Here is a 19,802-nt window from a genome sequence, read left to right as displayed (position 1 = left end):
AACGAGGGCAGATTCTATTATAGCGTGTGTGCTAAAGAGCTCAGGATGTTTCTCACCATCACGGAGAGCATCCTACACACAGCAGACAGCGAGAAAGAGACGAGAGCAGGGGGATGAGAGGGAAAATGTGATGCCACATTCCTATGGGCAGAAAAAAAGAGCATTCAGGCCAATTATTAATATACACACTAACAGAATTGCTCATCAAGCCAGTTGTCTGAGAAAAACAATACGAAGTGAGGTAGTGGGATATCGTCAAATAGTTCTACCGCGCAGCCCTCAAACACAAGCTAATAATGTTTCAATAGTCAGGCGGGAGAATAGATAAAACTGATAGATGGTAGTGATGGACAGGATGGTCAACTCGCTGTGATTTGGGTTTGGTTTATTCTGTTTTGTTTAAAAGTTTCCTTCCGTGTGTGTGTGTGTGTGTTTTTTTTTTTAAATAACCCCTCAGAAAAGAATCTAATCTGGTCTGAGACAGACAGATAGATGCTCATAATGTTTGACAGCTTCCTTATTTTTAGCAGAAGAGGTGTCCGCTCTCCCCTTTAGTGCAAGCGTGTAAATGCTCCCCCTTGTCTTGGAGCTGTGAAGCCGCCTTGTTTTTGGTTCCGCCCGCTTGTCTTTTGAAGGTGGGCATTAGCATGATTTGGGTGCCAGGGCTGAGAGATAGAGCTGGCGACAGGGAAAAGATGCTTTGATTTAGGATTTGCATATTAATGGTCTTAACACAGGAACAGGAAGTTTGAGGCAACCGTAGGGAGGGAAATTCTTTTCAGGGGCACATACGACCTGCTGTGGCACGTAAAGGAAACTCCGCTGGTTCATCGCCAGCTTGGTTTTAATCTCAGACATAAAGGGATGCCCTGCTACAGTAACCGTTTAATTCGTAGTGAGGGTAAGAGTCAATTAAAGCAAGAAGACAAGAGAAGGATGCTGTCTTCTCTCCTCCACTGACTGGACTGATTCATTCTCTCTCTAATGGATGAGAAGTCATTAGATGCTGAACAGAGGAGTGATTCATCTGTGCTGACTCTCTGTTGGCAAATAGCTCTAAAGAGATGTAGACCAGCAGAGAAATGTTATATAAAATTCCCTGATTTTGTAATTATGGCTCAGGATTTAATCGGGTGCATCTGAGTAGCCATGTGAAAGGGAAGTTCATTTTCAAAAATGAAAATTCTGTCATTAAATACTCATCCTCATGTCGTTCCAAACCCGTAAGACCTTCGTTCATCTTCGGAACTCAGATAAAAATATTTTTTATGATGTCCGAGAGGATTCTGAACCAGCCATAGGCAGCAACGTCATTGCAACTTTCAAGGCCCAGAAAGGTAGTAAAGACATCGTTAAAATAGCCCATGTGACTACAGTGGTTCAACTTTAATGTTATGAAGCGATAAGAATACTTTTTGTGCGCAAAAAACAAACAACTATGTCTTTACTACCTTTCTGGGCCTTGAAAGCCTATTGCTGGTTCAGAAAGCTCTCGGATTTCATCAAAAATATCTTAATTTGTGTTTCGAAGATGAACGAAGGTCTTGCAGGTTTGAAACGATTTGAGGGTGGGTAATTAATGACAGAAATTGTATTTTGGGGTGAACTAACCTTTTAAATCCGAGGTCTTCAATCCTGTTCCTGGAGGGCCACTGTCCTGCAGAGTTTCGTTCCAACCTGCTTCAGCACACCTGCCTTTGTATTATCCGCTAAGCGATCCTGAAGAGCTTTATGAGCTGATTCAGGTGTGTTATTTTAAGGTTGAAACTAAACTCTGCCATACAGATTTGGCAGAGTTGAAATCTGAAATCTGAAATCTGTATGAAAGTGTCATACAGATTTGGAACAACATGAAGGTGAATAAAGGCTTTTTTTTTTTTTTTTTGTCAAACTATCCCTTTAAGAGTTTTTTCAGCCCTTGTTGCCATGTCTTGTCTCCAGCTTAGAGACACATTTTGCTTTTAACAGGTGAAAAAAATATGTATTTGATGTTTCATCACTGATTTGTTTTTGTGGTAATATTCAGTGGGTGTGTGTGTGTTTCCTCAGTGTGTATCAGCCTTGGTTCAGCCGCTCGGTGTGTGTGCAGAATACCTCAACTCCAGCCTAGTGCAGGTGAGTGTTTCCACAACTGATCTGTTCTCACTTTGTTACACGGATCCCTGGAATACTTGATTCTGATTGGTCAGAAGTTCCATGGTCAAGTCAGTTAATGGTTTATCTAGGTATTTTTTAACTAGTTAGACTAAGTTTTTTAATGTAGATAAGCTAGTTTTGCCAATTAAATAATCTTTGTAGTTTAAATAGTTACTTTGTAAAACATCTTTTGCTGTTTTTTAAGACGCCAATTAAAAAAGGTCCTGTCAGAAATGCAGATAGATAGATAGATAGATAGATGGCTGACTGTACATTATTTCATAGTTTCCTATCAAGTATAGTTGAACCTTAGTGTTAATAATGTAGTTTTGATAGTGATATTGAATCAGAGTATAAATTTGAATAAACATGTTTATGGACAATTATCAGAGAAATATCAAGGACACTGTCATGTGACCTTTAGCTTAAAGTGTTTTGCATTTTGTAGCCCATGCTGGACCCAGTCATCCATAAGATGATAACATACGTGCAGAACCTGGAGGAGAAAGACCTGAAAGACAAGGTGAGGAACCTGCATGCTTTGTTCACTTTGGTGTGCAGTAGTGTGAGATTTTCACTGCTTTAAAGGGGTCATCGGATGCAAAATTCACTTTTATATGGTGTTTGTATATAAATATGTCTTTGCAGTGTGTGGACACAACCACAATAAAAAAAATCCATTCACTCCTTTTCTTTTAGTCTTCAAAAAGCCTAAACACTCTCAATAATCAAGCCGTTTGGATTTTCTGAGCAATATGATGTCATATTGCTCATGCTCCGCCCACAACCACTGACGGACTGTCCTGTATTAACATATTTCCACCCTCAGCCATTTGTATACTGTCCGCCAAAGCAGCACTTTATGTGTCTTGTGTCAACATGCCCCATGGAAGAGAGGGGTGGGGTGAGCAGTTGCTCATTATCATTTAAAGAGACATGCACCGAAACGGGTCGCTGTGAACAGAACTGTTTTTGAGGAGGTAAAAAGGGTGTTGTTTTACACAACCATTGAGGAATTTTAACCAAAGTATTTTACAAACTTTACATGAAGACCCTAAAGAATCATTCCAACTTGTGGAAAATGGGCATCCGATTACCCCTTTAAAGCTGAAATTTTTGTATTTTGTTTAGTTTAAATATATTTTATAGGTTTACCCCCCACAAAAATGTAGCTCTTGTGGCTCAGTTGCACTATCAAAATAGCTAGTAACACCGTAACATTGACCTGACGCAGTGGTTCTCAATTCCAGTCCTCGTGACCCACTGCTCTGCACATTTTGTATGTCTCTCTTATCTGACACACTCAGTTCAGTTCATGGAGTCTCTCCTAATGAGCTGATGATCTGGTTCAGGTGTGTTAAATAAGGGAGACATACAAAATGTGCAGAGCAGTGGGTCACGAGGACTGGAATTGAGAACCACTGACCTGACCAATGGCGTGAGTTTGGGGCGGGACTATCTGCTTGACTGACCAATGACAGATGGGCAACAAAAGTTGATAGCAATAGTGTTGTGAATAATTATTTGAAAAATGTTATGTTGCTTATTCGCACTGGTTTTGCTGTGTTCTTCAGGTTGTTTTAAATCTATTAAAATGATCATCCCATTTAAAATTTCTGTAATGGTCGACTTTGGTCCTCTTGTTGTTTCTCTCTTTTATATACGTCTCTTTCTCTCTAAAGCGTTTGGTGAGTATTCCAGAGCTCTTGTCAGCTATTAAGCTCCTCTGCATGCGTTTCCAGCGGGAGCTGGTAAACGTCGTGGATGACCTTCGGTTGGACATCCTACTCCGAATGCTAAAGACGCCCCACTTCAGTGCCAAAATGAACTCCCTCAAAGAGGTTCAAATTCCTTTCTACATGCTTAAAGTTCAAGCCGGAGTTCTCCCCTCATGTTGACGGCTCTGTGCTCTGATAGGTCACCAAACTCATTGAGGAAAGCACAGTATCCAAGACTGTGAAGAACGCCATTGACACAGACCGACTCCTGGATTGGCTTGTAGAAAACTCTGTCCTCTCAATAGCTTTGGAAGGTAAGAAGTTCCCTGATCCAGTTTAACATATTAACAGTTAAGCTCATATCAAACCCATATTGGGCCTGTTAATATTTGGTTTCATGATGTTTTACCACACAGGGGAAATAATAAAGAAAACAGGTTTTTTTTAGATAAAGTTTTGAGATAAATTTAGTCAGGGTTATTATCATCATCTAAAACTAAACCCATAAAAAAATTGTTACTTGAAATAAAATAAACGTTTACTGAAATAAAATATATATTTATATAAAAATAAAAATAATTCTATTTTAGCTAGTTGGTGAGGCAACATTCCTAATTTTCTCTTAGTTTGTTGAAGTACTAGAATAACTAAAACTAATAAATAAAAATTAATAAATGCAATATAGACTTTTGTAAAAAATAAATGCAGTATAGATTTTAAACTGATAATAATTACAAAACACAAAAGTGAAAACAGAAAATATAAAATCTAATTTAAAATATTAACAAAACTGTAATAGTATTTTAATGATGCTAAAATAACTCTGAATTTATGTCCAAACTTCCCACATTTAAATATTTATTCTTATTCGATATTCAGTAATTTTGCAGGGATGTTGTCACTTATTTGATATGCAAAGAGGTTAGCCAATCACAAGGAGGATATTAACATATTAATATCTTAAGGGTACAGCCTGTTTAAAAAGTGTCAAAGAGAAGGTGGAAAATACACATCTAATATTGTAATTATCACTGTTTCTGGTGAAAGAATTCGAGACTAACTTCATAAGTGATTGCTACAGTATATAATACTACAAAAGCATGGAATACAGTCCCTTAAATACGGCTCTATGACGTGCCATGTGTATATGGGCGCTCACACTTTCACACTAAGCAAATCATCAATGTGTTAAAGTGTTCAGAAGCCAGAATCTCAAACTGTTGCTTTGTGCCTGAAGTCTTTTCACCTCACCCACTCATTCGTGTCATCATCTCTTTATTCAGTGGTCTTCATTTAACACTGCCTCATTGTCTTTTCTCTCTTTGTTCTGTTTGCATTTCTTATGACACTCTTTTTTTTTCTTCCCTCTCTTTCTCTTTTGCTCTTCTCTTTCACTTTAATGCCTTTATTTGGTTTAACTTTCTCTTTGCATTCTTCCTTTCATTTTCTTTTGTTTTACTTTCATTTTTCTATGCCTCTTTGCCGACTTTCTCTTTCACTTGTCGTTTCTAAATGTCTTTTACTTATTGCTTATCTTTTGCTTATCGTTCTAAATGTCCTCAGTATATGGTTTTTTTGTGTGGAATGACAGAAACCATCAGTTTTTTCAACTGTATAAGGAATGGATGATGTTTTTTAGTGTTTTATTTTCACAAGGATTTAGTTTGTCATTTTCCTTTTCAATTCTTCTTCTTGCTCTGTAAAAAAAAAAAGCTAAACTTAATGTAAAGACTGATTGTAAAGTTGAGGGTAAAACAAAAATGTTTATTTTTTATTATTTACAGATGAATAACTTTAAGTGGTTTTTACATCTGTGGGGTTATAATGGAGCTAGTTTCCAATTTTTTGAGAGTGCAATATAAACATTTTTTGTGAGTTTTTGTTTTTGAAGTTCATTTTTAAAGTTTTAAGAATGAATAAAATAAGTAAAATATTTCACTCTCTCTCTCTCTCTCTCTCTGTGCTGTAGGAAACATTGACCAAGCCCAGTACTGTGACAGAATAAAGGGAATCATTGAGCTGTTGGGCAGTAAGCTCTCATTAGATGAACTCTCCAAAATCTGGAAAATACAGGTAAGCTTTTATAGATATTCATCAACTCTGTGCTCCCTCAAAGCTGCATGAACTTCTGACATTGATTCTCAGAAATATTCTGCACAGAATGCTCTAAAGTTTCTTTTTGAATAAGAACTAAAATAATGAATGGAGAGCATTTCAATTGGCGTTCATCTGCTTTCCTATTGATTTTCAGGATGGAAATGAAGCTGAACAATCCTGAGATTAATTCATAACAAAAGGACTACATAATTTAGTTTAACTTGATGTACTAAGTGCAGTTACTAATAATATAACATGTTTATTTCTTGGAAATGCACATCTGACAGTAAAGCACTGTACTTGAGTTGAGATGCAGATCAAATGAACCTTTATTAACAACAGTACCACTCAAAGTATATAGTGAAAAATGGAAATATTCTACTCTTAAATGTACATTTGTTCTTCAGTAGTAGCTTACTGAACTGACCGACGGCTTCAGTGATTATAAAACGAGTGCTTTGTCAAAGTTTTTGTTTTTCATGACCCTATGTGACCTACTTTAGTACAAAATAGTCCCAAACTTTGACAAAAAATTGTTTTCTTGATTATTTTATAATAGTGATTTCATAATGTCTAAATATAAATTCAAAAGTAAAACGTGTGGAAAAAATATATTAGTGACTGGAAATGGCTAGCCTGGCTAACGTCAGACCTCTTCTCATTGAGACGTGGTCTGGGAACCACATGTTAATTTTCTCGTATTTGAGGCGTGGTTTACGAATGCCCAGAGCCGTTTACTGGGCGCTACGAATGTCTATCAAATGTGCCTGTACGTAGCTCATAGCCAATCGTTTCAATTATACCAGATGACGTATGTAGAGCGACAGAAATTCGACGAGGAAGAAGACGAAATAAACTTGCGTTCTAAACTACTTAGAACACTATCTAAGGCTGCATCGAAAGGTAACTTCGCGTCTGCTGCCATGTTGGATCCATATATATAAACAAACTGCGTCGCATAGACGTCGTCATCGTCTTGCTGCTTCCTCCCCGTTCTGTGATTGGTCCCCTCGCTGAGGCGAAAATCTGGTCCATGGAATCCAGGCTGCCTAACAGCGTGAATAAAATCGCGCTGCGCTCAAGGCAGCATAGGGAAACCCAGGCTAGGAAATGGCTAAATAGCCAATAAGCCTCTGCCGCCATCTATTGGTTGTAGTGGTCATTTCATATCTTTTTATTTTTAGATAAGTGTTTGTTTGCCACCAAGTGTTGACACTCTTAGTCTTGAAACTTTTAGTTTTATAAATGTCTTTTTTTCAAGAAGTTTTATCAATCTTTGAAGGATGAACAAATAATGTTTTTGGTCATCACATTAAAAATAACTAACTATAATTTTAAGAGCTTTGAAGTGCTGGAAAAAGTGTGACGCACTTGAAAGTCCTTTGAAAAGTGCTTGAATTTCACTCTCAACAGGTTGTACAAACCCTGAAATGAATAATGTAAAAACATTCAACCATTTCTGTTCGTTCATGGCACAATGTTTCTTGTGGTTTCAACGTCAGCGCTGTTCTGATATCTCTGGTTTTTAACTGAAAACGCTTTCTCACTGGATCTCCCAGCGCTGTGTCGCGTGATTGAGATTGGCCCCAAAACAGCGTTGATGTGTTAATGAAAGGCCAAAACGCATTTAATTATATTTTATTATATTATACGGTGTATGTATATTATATAGTATGATATTATATTGTATTTAATTTTTTTTTATATAGCTTTTTTTTATAAAAAAAAATTACCATTAAATTTAAGTTCATGTAGTTTGGTTATATATGAGCAAAAAGTTGAAAGTTGTATCCTATTTTGTGTACAGGCTGGTCAGTCCTCCACTGTGATAGAGAACATCCACACCATCATCGCCGCTGCTGCAGTCAAGTTCAATTTTGACCAGCTCAGCCACCTCTTCGTCCTCATACAGAAGGTCTTGTCCATCTTCCTTTGGACTCTTTCATCTTTTTAAACTGTGTTTTTGACTTTAACCCTGTGTGTTTTTCAGAGCTGGGAGGTGGAGAGTGACCGCGTGAGACAGAAGCTTCTGAGTCTGATTGGACGGATCGGCAGGGAGGCTCGCTCCGAGGCAACCACAGGAAAGGTGTGTGTCGTCAGAATTAAACTGCATGTGTATTTCTGTCCCTCACCTGAAAGTTGAGCTTTGACCCTGCCTAGCTGTTGATAAGATGCTCTGCGGAAATGCGAACGGCTGTGATTGAAGTAGGATTGTTGAAGCTAGTGAAAGTTTCTTATTATTGCACTGCACTGATTTACAGTTTAACATTAAGAATTGATTTACATTTTAAATCATAAAATGTAGGAATATAAATATAAAATGTACAGAAACAAAATACTGCACAGGGTTGAAATACATAAATACAATAAGAAAAATATAAAAATGCTACATATAATATTTAAATATTCTATTCATCTGTTTTTTTTTAAACCCAAACTGCCTGTGGTGTATTATATTAGATAAATGTTATTACTGATAATAATTGTGTGTATATATATAGAGAGAGAGAGAGAGAGAGAGAGAGAGAGAGAGAGAGAGAGAGAGAGAGAGAGAGAGAGAGAGAGAGAGAGAGAGAGAGATTATGGGATTCATAAATTAAAGATTTAATAGATGTTTTTTTTTTTTTACCTATATGGTGGTGGTAAAATTAGTGTCCGGTGTATTATAATGATTATGGTAATAAGCTTGTAAATGACCGCAGGTGTAATGCTTGGAAACACATGGCACTGATGAAGGGTTAAACCCGAAAACGTTTTGCGCACTTTGCACTTTTTGTCACTTTCACATGCCACTTGAATGTGGTCTGGTTAAACCTGGTTATAGTTATTTTTGACAATAGATTTTAATATTTACAATATTTAAAACTTACCATTTAACCCTCTGGGGACCAAGGTGTTTTTGGAGCCCTTGAGATGTTCTGACATGCCTTGAAATTTGTGCTTTTTTCAGTTATTTATAAACATGTTAATGGCAAAGGTGTAAAATCACTCTATATAGCACAAACAGGGCTACCAAAATATGCGGGCAACGTGTATGTAGATGTTTGTATTTTTAAGAGAATAATGTTTATGCGTGGTTATTGGAAAAAATAAAAATGAAAGTGGCTGAATTAAGACCACAAAACACATATTAAATATGTGTCCACAAGACTTTTGTCTAATTGATGTTGTACCTTTGAGTACTGGCTTCAAAATTATGTGAAAATAGTCTTGCTTTATCGTTCACAAAAAAAAATACATTGATTTAAATGGTGTAAAACAGGTTTTGCTTGGAAAGCCAATATGCGAGGGGGGCGTGAAGGAGTAGTTTACACCTGGGTTGTCCCACCCACTCTGCATAATGACTCTGCATAATTAGCCATTCATTCAGGTGTGACACTGACTGAGCCACAATGCAAGGACAATGCCTATATAGAAGAATACTTATATTGACCATTTAAGATTTCGCTTACATCTATCTTGTAAATATGTTTAGCTATTTTATTAAAAATGTTACAATTACAACAATAATTACAATTTCAACAATATTTCAAGTGTACTCTTTCTTTGTAAAAAAAAAAAAAAGAAAGAAAAAAAAGATTATAGGCCTACATTTTATCATATGTATTCATTAGTTTGAATATAGCCAACATTGGAACATCTAACATCTTAGTCTATGACTTTATTTTTGACAAAAATAGTGTGACTAACGCCTGACTAACGTTGTTTTATTGAAATATCAGGGCATATAAATGTTAATTTACGTTGCTTATACAAATACATTTTATTTCATCTCAGTAGGCTATGGCAAAGCAGTTTATTCTTTCACACACAGACACGCGATTCATATTTAGGCTAAACACTCTTTACAAATATGTACCCTTCATTCATCTCACAGAAACGCGAGTCATATTATAGAAATGCGATTCATCTTTTTGCGGTTTACAGGCCTACACTAACGTTATAACGTTATTCCACACTTGAGAAAAGAAAACAGCCTACCTCACTCCTCAGCGCGATCTGCTGCTCATATCAGGAGATATTTCGCCTCATCAGCACTGTGGAAACTTTTCTCCATAAAGGCTATAATGTCTCACTCGCAACCATGCTCGCGACGCGCTTTGTTTACAGCTGATGTGGGCGTTTCACAGACTGAAATGGTTCTCAGAATTTGCATTTGAATAGCGCGCGCTCTCCGGGGAGTGGTCAAATTACTGTGAATCATCTCGTAATGAGGTCGACTGGAGTCGCTCTCTTTGTATACAGATTACAGAAACTAAGAATATTTGTTTTTTATATAAATGACTTCAATTAAAAGCTGCGATCTCAAGCTTTATGCCCGTGGGTCTGTTTGCCTGTTTGACTGAATTTTCGCGGAGTTATAGATCATTTTCGAACGCGTTTCAAACGGGAGTTAACTGACAGAGAGAAGGCAGAAATCGCATCATCTTATTTTTTCTTTATTTGTCAAAAAGCAAAACACTTTATTTTTATTGTGAGTATACAGAAAAAAAATAGAAACTGAACAGGATCGATTGATGTATTACACGAAAATGAAAGATCAAAATTAACAGAGCATTTAGTGTTTATTTTCATTGCTAAAAAAAAAAAACGAGCAAAACGCGCGGGCGCGTTTTTGGTCCCCAGAGGGTTAATATGCTACCACCTACACTACCGTTCAAAAGTTGTAAGTCAGTCTGATTTTTTTTTTTTAAGAAATTAATACTTTTATAAATACTGTTAGAACATTCTGTTTCAAATAAATGCTGTTTTCTTACTGTTAATCAAACAATCCTGAATCAGCATATTAGAATGATTTCTGAAGGATCATGTGACACTGAAGAGTAATAATGCTGAAAATTCAGTTTTGATCACAGAAATAAATTACATTTTAAAATATATTCAAATAGAAAACAAGAAATTTTAAATTGTAATATTATTTCACAATATCACAGAATTTTTTTATCAAATAATTGCAGCTTTGGTGAACATAAGCGACTTTGGAGCGTGACAAAAAAATGAACAGTATCTGTGTTTTTTGTGGTTTGTGTGTCAGGTGTTGGAGGTATTGTGGGAGTTGGCGCATCTCCCCACCTTACCTACCAGTCTAGTGCAGCAGGCCCTGGAAGAACACCTGACCATCCTCAGCGACGCGTACGCCGTCAAAGAAACCATCAAGAGGAACTACATCATCAAATGCATCGAGGACATCAAGAAGGTGAGCTGATACCATCATTCTCAAAATTACAATAATGGTCTAGACTCTTAAGTCTGTTGCACACTTCAACTTCAGTGTTTCAGTTAATCAACTAATAGGAATCTGATGATTTTTTTTTTTTTTTTTCATGATGTGACTCTGCTACATTATTATTTTGTTTTTCTGTCATTATGGAAAGTTACTGTCTGGCTTGCTTCTGGTGGTCTGAATTGGAGTGAGAGTCTCTCACTCTCACACAGATCTTCTGTACTCCTCCATCTGCTTTGTGCTCCTTTCTGAAAATCCATATTCGGATGGTTACGGACCGTAAACACACACAAACGCAATGACACACATTTTTGAGCTTCCTTGCTTCTCTTTCAGGCTAGAATCTGTGCAGTGGGCTATTTTAAGAGCTGATCCTTGGAGTATAAAGGTGTTATTCTGTCTCTAGTACTAGATCTATATTTTTGGCTCTCTAGTTTCAGCTTGCCTCAACTCACCCCAAACACACACACAGGCATTCACTTTTCTCAATCTTTGCGCTTCAGCCTCTGGTGTGATTTGGGTGCAGCGTCTGCCACATAAACTCTTTAGTGGCACTCACTGAATACAACTGAAGTTTATCTCTTTAGATGCAAATACAGGAGGATTCAAAGTCTCTCAGCGAGTCACAGGTCTCTTTTCTTACTGGCTCCTGGGGCAAGAAGAAACCGAGCTCATTGGCTAAAGTAAGATAAGACCCACCCCTTTAGATTAACACTGACCAATCATAACTCAGCCTGAATCTCACATGAACAGAATTTGATTTGCAAACTGATGATTGCCACTTGATTCACGTGGAAGTACTGTAAAGATGTGTGTGATTTACAAAGGGAACTTGTAGGGGTTTGATCTTCAAATCCAAATATTAACTAATGACTTGTTGACTATTGGCTTTAATCTGTTTTTGGACCATTTGAAACGTTTGGAAATCAGTGACTCTAACAAAGCCTGGGGTAATAGAGGGGTCAATGACGTGGTTCTAATATCTTTGTTCTATTTATTCATTTAATAAAATAAAATAAAAATAAAAGATTGACACGTGTAATAACTTGAATATGCCTCTTTCTTAATTAAAATTAGTTTGATATTTTTGGGAGGCATAAAGTCAAACAAATTCTGGAGTTACAATTGTCCTGATATCACAATGAAGAATAAAGCCTCATTAAAGGAAGAAAAACATGCAAAAAAAAAAAAAAACATAAAACAGAATTTGATGTCATAGAGGACCCCTGCAAAACCTCTTGACTCCATGTCAATAAGTCTCTTAAAATATCAGATAATTTGACCATTTTATGACAAGACGTTAGTTCAGGTTTTAAAATGTCATGTGGTATGACTTCATGAATTAATAGTTCTTGAAATTTGTAAGAAAAAAAAAGTGATTCTTTTTGTTTACTTAAAAAATCCCTTTTTATTGTATTTCCAATTCATTTCTTATGACGGGTCAAATTGACCCGAGGAGAGGATTAAAAAACGTTTATTTTATTATTTTATTTTACTTTGTTTACAACACATGACATTTAAGAGTCATTATATTGAAAATGATATAAAATCTTTATTAAACCATATGAAAGTAAACACTTATTCGTCATTGACCCAGATGGAGATTGCTGTATTCAGTAAATGCACCGTTTGTGTTATGGTCGATGTTGTTGTGTGATTAATATCTGTGTTTGTGCTTGTATTGTAGTCATCTCAGCAGACTAACCCTCAGACAGTGTGGGTGGTTCCAGCCTTGCGGCAACTTCACGAGATTACCCGGTCTTTTATCAAACAGACCTACCAGAAACAAGACAAGGTAGGTGCAGACAGCATCCAGAAGGACCATCTGGCCTGTTCTTTTTTTTTATTTTTATTTTTTTACCCATGCTGCTACGTAAGCTATAAACTTTTTTTTTTTCTTTTTTTTTTCTTCTCTGTCAGAGTATAATCCAAGACCTGAAGAAGAACTTTGAGATAGTGAAGCTGATCACAGGCTCTCTGGTGTCATGTCATCGCTTGGCCGTGTCCGTCGCTGGATCCAATGGTCTTTCTGGGTCCACACTGGTTGATGGGCGGTACACCTATCAGGAGGTATGCTGTCACATGTCCATTTTCTTTTAGTCATATAGAGAACTTGATGTTTATATTACATCAAGTATAGATTTTGCCAATAATCAGATTTCTGATTTTAAAAAAAATCTGATTTCCAATTAATATGATAAAGTGCCATTTAGATTTGTATTATTTGAAAGAAAAAGTACAATGAACCGTTAATTTTTTGGTACAATACCATTCAAAAGTGTTTGTTTTATGTTTTTAAAAAAAAAATTATACATTTATTCAGCAAGGATGCATTAAATTGGTCAAATGACTCTGCAAAAGAGACTATTATAGACTATTTATCAATAATCCTGAAAAAATGTATCATGGTTTCCACAAAAATATTAAGAAGCACAACTGCTGTCAACAAAAATAATAAATATAAATGTGTCTTGAGCACCAAATCAGCATATTAGAATGATGTATGTATTCACAGATGAGTCATATTGTTATTTGACTGAAGAATTAGCACAGGACAAAAATATATTTGTAGACTACTGAGGTGACTCATGTTATGCCTCAGATTTAATAAGAATCCAGAAGAGAAGTGGGGTTTTGACCACCTGATGTTATCATTTATTTATTTTTCACATTATTCCAGTATTTGGAGGCTCACTTGAAGTTCCTCGCGTTCTTCCTGCAAGAGGCCAGTCTGTACCTGGTCTGGAATAGAGCCAAAGAGATCTGGGAATGCTTGGTGTCCGGCATGGATGTGTGCGAGCTGGATCGAGAGGTGTGGTGGTGTTGGTCTTTTGTTTTGTTTTTTGTGTTTGGTTTTGTTTTGGCCTTAAAAAAAAAAAAAAAATGTAATCATGCCATTTATACAACTCTGTATGTGGGTGCTTGAATAGAAAAGCGGCAAGAGCCACATGCTTTTGGTTGAAGGCTAAATGCCATTGTTTTTAGTAACTCAGGCCCTGTTTACACCTGGTATTAAGATGCGTTTTGGTCGATTGGATCACAAGTAGACGAGAGAGACACATTCCCAGTTACACCTGGTGTTTTAATCCGTCTCTTTAGTCCACTTTCAACCACTTCCGTCCTGATTTCTTCGAGGGGACGGCTATGGGAGAGTAAATGTAATGTTTTTTCAGTTCTTTCGATCTAATGCCGAAATTAGCTTGTGCAACTTACATTTGAACGTAACCAGAGACGATGGAAAAACACACCGAGAGCAGCAGCTTTCGTTTCTGCTCTGATAGCCACAAGACTATGTATGTGCGTGTTAGAAAACAGGAATGGTGAGATAACATTGTGCTTGTAGGTTTTTCAGCTTCAAACCAAACTTGGGTCTTCAGCCAACGAAGTTTAAATCCCGTATGGCTAGCGCGCTTCCCATAATGTTTACAGTAGGCTGTCTTTTGTGGCTGTTCGACTTCGATTTCATTTTCGTCTACCTCTGGAAGTGGTCGAAAGTGGACAAGCTCAAAAGGTTTTAGAACCCATTTACACCTGTATTTAGCATCGTCCACTTGTGATCCGATCGACCAAATCGCATCTTAATACCATGTGTAAACAGGGCCTTATTTATGCTAACATTAAAGTGTATTTAATGGCTTTTCATTTCTGTAGTGTAGAAATTGTTGCATTTTAACAAGCTATGTGGTAGTTTTGATGATGTTCGTCTCCCTGCTGTAGATGTGTTTCGAATGGTTCACTAAGGGACAGCATGATCTAGAGAGTGACGTTCAACAGCAGCTCTTTAAAGAGAAGATCCTCAAGCTGGAGCCTTATGAGATCACTATGAATGGTAAGAGTTCAACCACAGAGTTCCCTTCCCACTTCCACTAAAACCACAGTAATTCAGCATTAAGCAAGTATAGCATCTTGAGGTATTGCATCCTGTACATCTGCAGGAAACCACTGTGGTTACTGTGTTAAGTCTGCCCTCGCAGAAAAATGGAGTGGCATGAAGTGGTACTAGGAGTATGTGAGTGTTCTGAGGCTTTCATCAATGTCTTACAGGGTTTAACCTCTTCAAGACCTTCTTTGAGAATGTGAACCTCAGTGACCACCGTCTCAAACGCCAGGGAACACAACTGGTATGAGATTCCCTGCTTGTTCTCAGTAAAATTAAAGTCTAGACTGGCAAAAACAAACAAAATATAAATTTGATTAATTCTCTCAGTGTGTGGAGCGATTGGATCTAGCTGGGATGGACTTCATCTGGAGAATCGCTATGGAATCTCCAGACGAGGACATCGCAAATGAAGCCATACAGCTCATCATTACCTACAGCTACATAAACCTCAACCCCAAAATGAAGAAGGTCAGCAGTCAAACCCTGATTTTTCATAGTAGACATAGTTTCTCCATAATTCTCTGTTAATAAACCTTTTCTTTGTGTATTTTTTACAGGACTCAGTATCTCTACATAAGAAATTCATTGCTGACTGCTATAAGAGATTGGAAGTGAGTGTTACAGTGTGAAATGACACCCCCCCCCCCCCCACCCCTCCTCCTCTTGTGATGATAATTGTGATAAAACTCATCTTTATATCACACACAGGCTGCTAGCTCTGCGCTGGGCGGCCCGACCCTCACACATGCTGTTACACGGGCAACCAAGATGCTGACAGCCACTGCTATGCCAACGGTCGCCACATCTGTGCAATCTCCATCTAGGTATGATTGAGGATTAGCTTTTAGGCTAGTTGAGCAGCTTTTAGATCAGTTGATGAGATCCAGCTGATGTTGTTGGTTGCATTTTCATTGTCTTAAAATAATGAATGCACTTTTGCATTACTTTTATGAATTTAAGAGTCCAAAGCAATTTTGATTAGGAATAAATTAGGAAAAAAACACAAGTAGAATAATACCAAAGCTGGAGCAGAGGGATTTAATTGTACGGTAATTAACTAAGAGCAGTACTGTAGTAATTAGAATATAAGAATTATAGTAATAAACAAATATATTTAAAGACACATTATTGTAGAATAATTGTAAGGGGAAAAAAAGGGGGAACGTTTAGGGAGTCTGTTCAGTTGAAGAAACATTTTTTTTGTTGATCACTAATAGCAGTAAGTCGAGTAGAATAACACAAACCTTTGCAGGTTGGTTTGGTTTGGTTTGTTTTGAACAATTCATATCCCACATTTACCTTGTCATTAAAGTAACATTAAAGTCTTAACTGAACTGAAGGTTGTTCTGACGTAATTTGATATCAAGATTGACGTTAAAATTCAACCCATTGAAATTCATAATCATCTGTCCTCAGGTCAAGTAAACTGGTGATCATTGAAAGACTTCTGTTATTGGCAGAGCGCTACGTTATCACAATAGAGGTGAGTGCTGATACACACACTCTGGGACATATACATTCATGTGACACACTGCTAAACATTATTAGCTCAAGTTCATCCTGTATTGAATGATGCTTTAATATTCATCTTAAATGACTTACAGTTTATCTCTGTTTGAAAGCCCCAGTCAGTCTCTGCAAAGAAACCAGCAAGCTGTAAAAATCAGGCGTAACAGCAACATTGAATGACAGACTTTGCTTATTAATTGTCTTAATGTGTTATAGTTGTCAGACTTGCAGCTGTAGAACGATGGTTGACTGCAATATTCACCGTCTCCCCGTTCCTCCAGCTGTTCGATTCCGTGCTGAAATCTGCCATAGAGTCTGTCACATCATTTAGCACATTCAGGAATAATCATGCCAGGACACAGCGAAAGTGATCCGATATGATGTTGATTCCTGTGTGTGTTTAGAAAGAGAGGCAGACAGTTTGTCACCCGTTCAGTTTAACAGATACTAATTGGTCGGTTATTGACTGACATTTGGCGCAGGAAGTGCTTTTGGACTGTAGCACTTTTGTCTAATATGTGAATTTGAGTAAATCATGTAATATGAAGCTCAGTAGCATATTTTGGGCATTCATTACCCCATTCATTGAAATGCTTATTCAATGAAAACTGATTTGAAGTGGCAGGTTTATTGCTGTAAGATATGCATGAGCATCTAATGTTACATTTACTTCATCAAAGTGGTCCAATAGCTTTTATATTATTAAGAATAAGATATTTTATATATTATATTAATATATGCATTATATTTTATTTATGTATGTCTTAATTATTTAATATACACTACCGTTCAAATGTTTGTGATACATTTTTTGGTTGCATTTATTTGTTAAAAAAACAGTAATATTGAGAATTATCATTATTTTTTTTTTATTATTTTAATATATTTCAGATGTCATTTATTCCTGTGACGTCAAAGCTGAATTTTCAGCAACATTACTCCAGTCTTCAGTGTCACATGATTCTTCAGAAATCATTCTAATATAATGATTTGGTGTTTAAAAAACATTTTTTTTTTTTTTTTTTTTGAAAAAATAACAATATACAACAGAAAAAAGATTACAAAAACATTTGTTATTAATATCTGCGTTGAAAACAGTTTAATTACTTGAAATATCTCTATTTGAAATAGAAGATTATACATTTCTTTGTCACTTTTGGCAGCCAACATTTTCAATTATTACACATCCACACTGGTTCGAATTGTAAAATGTGTTTCCGGGTCAAAGCGACTCATAATGAACCCGCTGGATCTGTTTCAGGACCTGTATTCTGTTCCTCGAACGATTCTACCTCATGGAGCGTCTTTCCATGGCCATCCTGTTACGCTTCACATCACTTACGAATCTACCAAAGACACATTCACCTTGGAGGTAACGGCACGAGCACACACTTCCTGGAGACAAAACTCCCTTTTCCTTCTGGCACCCGCAACAGACGCACACACTTATGACAGGGTTGATATAAATGACAAACATTCTCCCTATTTGGAGAATAGAGGAACACTGATAGATAGCAGGTGGACATTCGGCGTGAGATACTGAATGTGATATTCACAAACACAAAGGTCTGTTGTGTGACCATTTGTTTTGTAGACTCAACTGACTGTCATTTGCTTTGCCTTATTTGAAAGGATGAATCAAAATGGCCCTGATGTGTTTGTGTACATGTGAATGTGAATGTGTGCAGGCCCACAGCAACGAGACCATCGGCAGCATCAGGTGGAAGATAGCGGAGCAGCTCAGCTGTCCGGTGGACAATGTGCAGATATTTGCCAATGACAGCATGGTGAGTCAAAAACTAACTGTGATCCGTCTTTGATCTTTGAAACTTTGCAGACCTTTTACTTCGCAAACAGATATATAGCACAGTACATGAAAGGTAATATCCAAAAAAAGCATAATAGGGGCACTTTAAATTTTGAATGAGCTTTTTTTTTTGTATTTTTTTTTTATAATTTAAGTTTTAGTTTTGGTGTAAGCTTTAATCAACATAATATTCACAGATGTAAACAATACAATTTTATCAACATCCAATAACTGCCTGCAGAGGACGAAGGGCCTGTTTACACCTGGTCACTTCATGTGTTTTTACTGATCTGATTTGTTAAAACGGTTCCATTTGACACTTGGCCACATAAATGTGTCTCCGCAAAACGAATATAAATTCGATCTTAAATTTTAAACGGAGTTCACGTCAACGAAAGCAAAAGATATGAGCTGCATTTTATTTATCATCAGCTAATTTCAAGATCAAAGACTGCAATAGGAGAGAGAGCGCCATCAGCACTGGTAAGATCATTTAGCCTCACTACTTTTAATGAAGATGATTGTGTGTTGAGTGTCTGTGACACTTTCAGTTTCATTTTCAGCGGTTTGATATCGGCTTGCTGAAGAGATACTCACCTGCTTGTCTGCGGCGACGAGTGTTATATAGCCTATAACATGTTATATAGCATATAACACACTCGCACGTTTATTTTATTTTTACATATGTGGTTTCAACAACCAGATGCATTTACACTCATCCAGTTAAATGGATATCTCATAAATTGACACGCAGGTATATTAGGCTGCTGTCCCTTTAAGACCTTATGCACGGAGCCATTATACTGTTACACATGCATTAAAACATAACTGACTGTGTTTACATGAATACTCGTCAAGTATTTGACTGTTTAAACGCAATAAGCAGTGGGAAGAAAACTCAAATTAGTTCTGAGAGGCAGCTGTATGTGTACGCGCTTTGGGTGTCAGCACAGAATCTGCGGGAATGAGTAAAATGATGCGCAATTCCACTACAAAATTCAAGCCCTTTAACGCCAACAATATTCATCCGGAGCGAACGAAAGGAGTGAGTGAGGGGAGGCGGGTTTGTGTGTCAACTCGCAGTCGGAGAGATGAGAGAGCGAGAAAGCGCAGCTGGTATCGTGTATCTATTCTGCGGAAAATGAGTATTGGAAGCTTTTAAAAATAAATATTTTTAGTAACACTACATTGCACTTAGTTTATTAATTCAGATGCCTTTTTAAAAGACTACAACTGAAAAATGTATATGTGACCCAGGACCACAAAACCAGTCTTATGGGTACATTTTTTAAAATTGAGATTTATACATAATCTGAAAGCTGAATTAATACGTTTTCCATGGATGTATGGTTTGTTAGGATAGGACAATATTTGTCCGAGATACAACTATTTGAAAATCTGGAATCTGAGGGTGAAAAAAATCTAAATATT

At 36.8% G+C, this 19,802-nt stretch overlaps 1 protein-coding gene across 4 annotated transcripts in view; it reads left to right on the top strand.

The window, feature by feature from the left end:
- The window catches only part of usp24 (ubiquitin specific peptidase 24), a 73,065-nt gene that overhangs the window by 19,696 nt on the left and 33,567 nt on the right, over positions 1-19,802 (top strand). Inside the window, exons 8-28 of one of the 4 annotated variants that reach the window (XM_084092059.1) lie at positions 2,050-2,115; positions 2,585-2,659; positions 3,819-3,977; positions 4,054-4,168; positions 5,824-5,927; positions 7,759-7,866; positions 7,942-8,037; positions 10,987-11,148; positions 11,763-11,858; positions 12,863-12,970; positions 13,096-13,245; positions 13,856-13,987; positions 14,893-15,004; positions 15,220-15,296; positions 15,383-15,523; positions 15,613-15,666; positions 15,764-15,879; positions 16,472-16,538; positions 17,826-17,936; positions 18,253-18,351; positions 18,804-18,854. In XM_084092059.1, the coding sequence (XP_083948185.1) occupies positions 2,050-2,115; positions 2,585-2,659; positions 3,819-3,977; positions 4,054-4,168; positions 5,824-5,927; positions 7,759-7,866; positions 7,942-8,037; positions 10,987-11,148; positions 11,763-11,858; positions 12,863-12,970; positions 13,096-13,245; positions 13,856-13,987; positions 14,893-15,004; positions 15,220-15,296; positions 15,383-15,523; positions 15,613-15,666; positions 15,764-15,879; positions 16,472-16,538; positions 17,826-17,936; positions 18,253-18,351; positions 18,804-18,854 (2,199 nt within the window). The remainder of the gene's footprint in view (positions 1-2,049; positions 2,116-2,584; positions 2,660-3,818; positions 3,978-4,053; positions 4,169-5,823; positions 5,928-7,758; positions 7,867-7,941; positions 8,038-10,986; positions 11,149-11,762; positions 11,859-12,862; positions 12,971-13,095; positions 13,246-13,855; positions 13,988-14,892; positions 15,005-15,219; positions 15,297-15,382; positions 15,524-15,612; positions 15,667-15,763; positions 15,880-16,471; positions 16,539-17,825; positions 17,937-18,252; positions 18,352-18,803; positions 18,855-19,802) is intronic. The other 3 variants (XM_084092061.1, XM_084092060.1, XM_084092062.1) reach the window with 3 other exon arrangements.

The sequence above is a fragment of the Abramis brama genome, assembly GCF_963993115.1.
Source record: "Abramis brama genome assembly, chromosome: 18".
In the NCBI taxonomy this organism is placed as follows: Eukaryota; Metazoa; Chordata; class Actinopteri; order Cypriniformes; family Leuciscidae; genus Abramis; species Abramis brama.
This window is presented reverse-complemented; position numbering and strand designations above follow the sequence as displayed.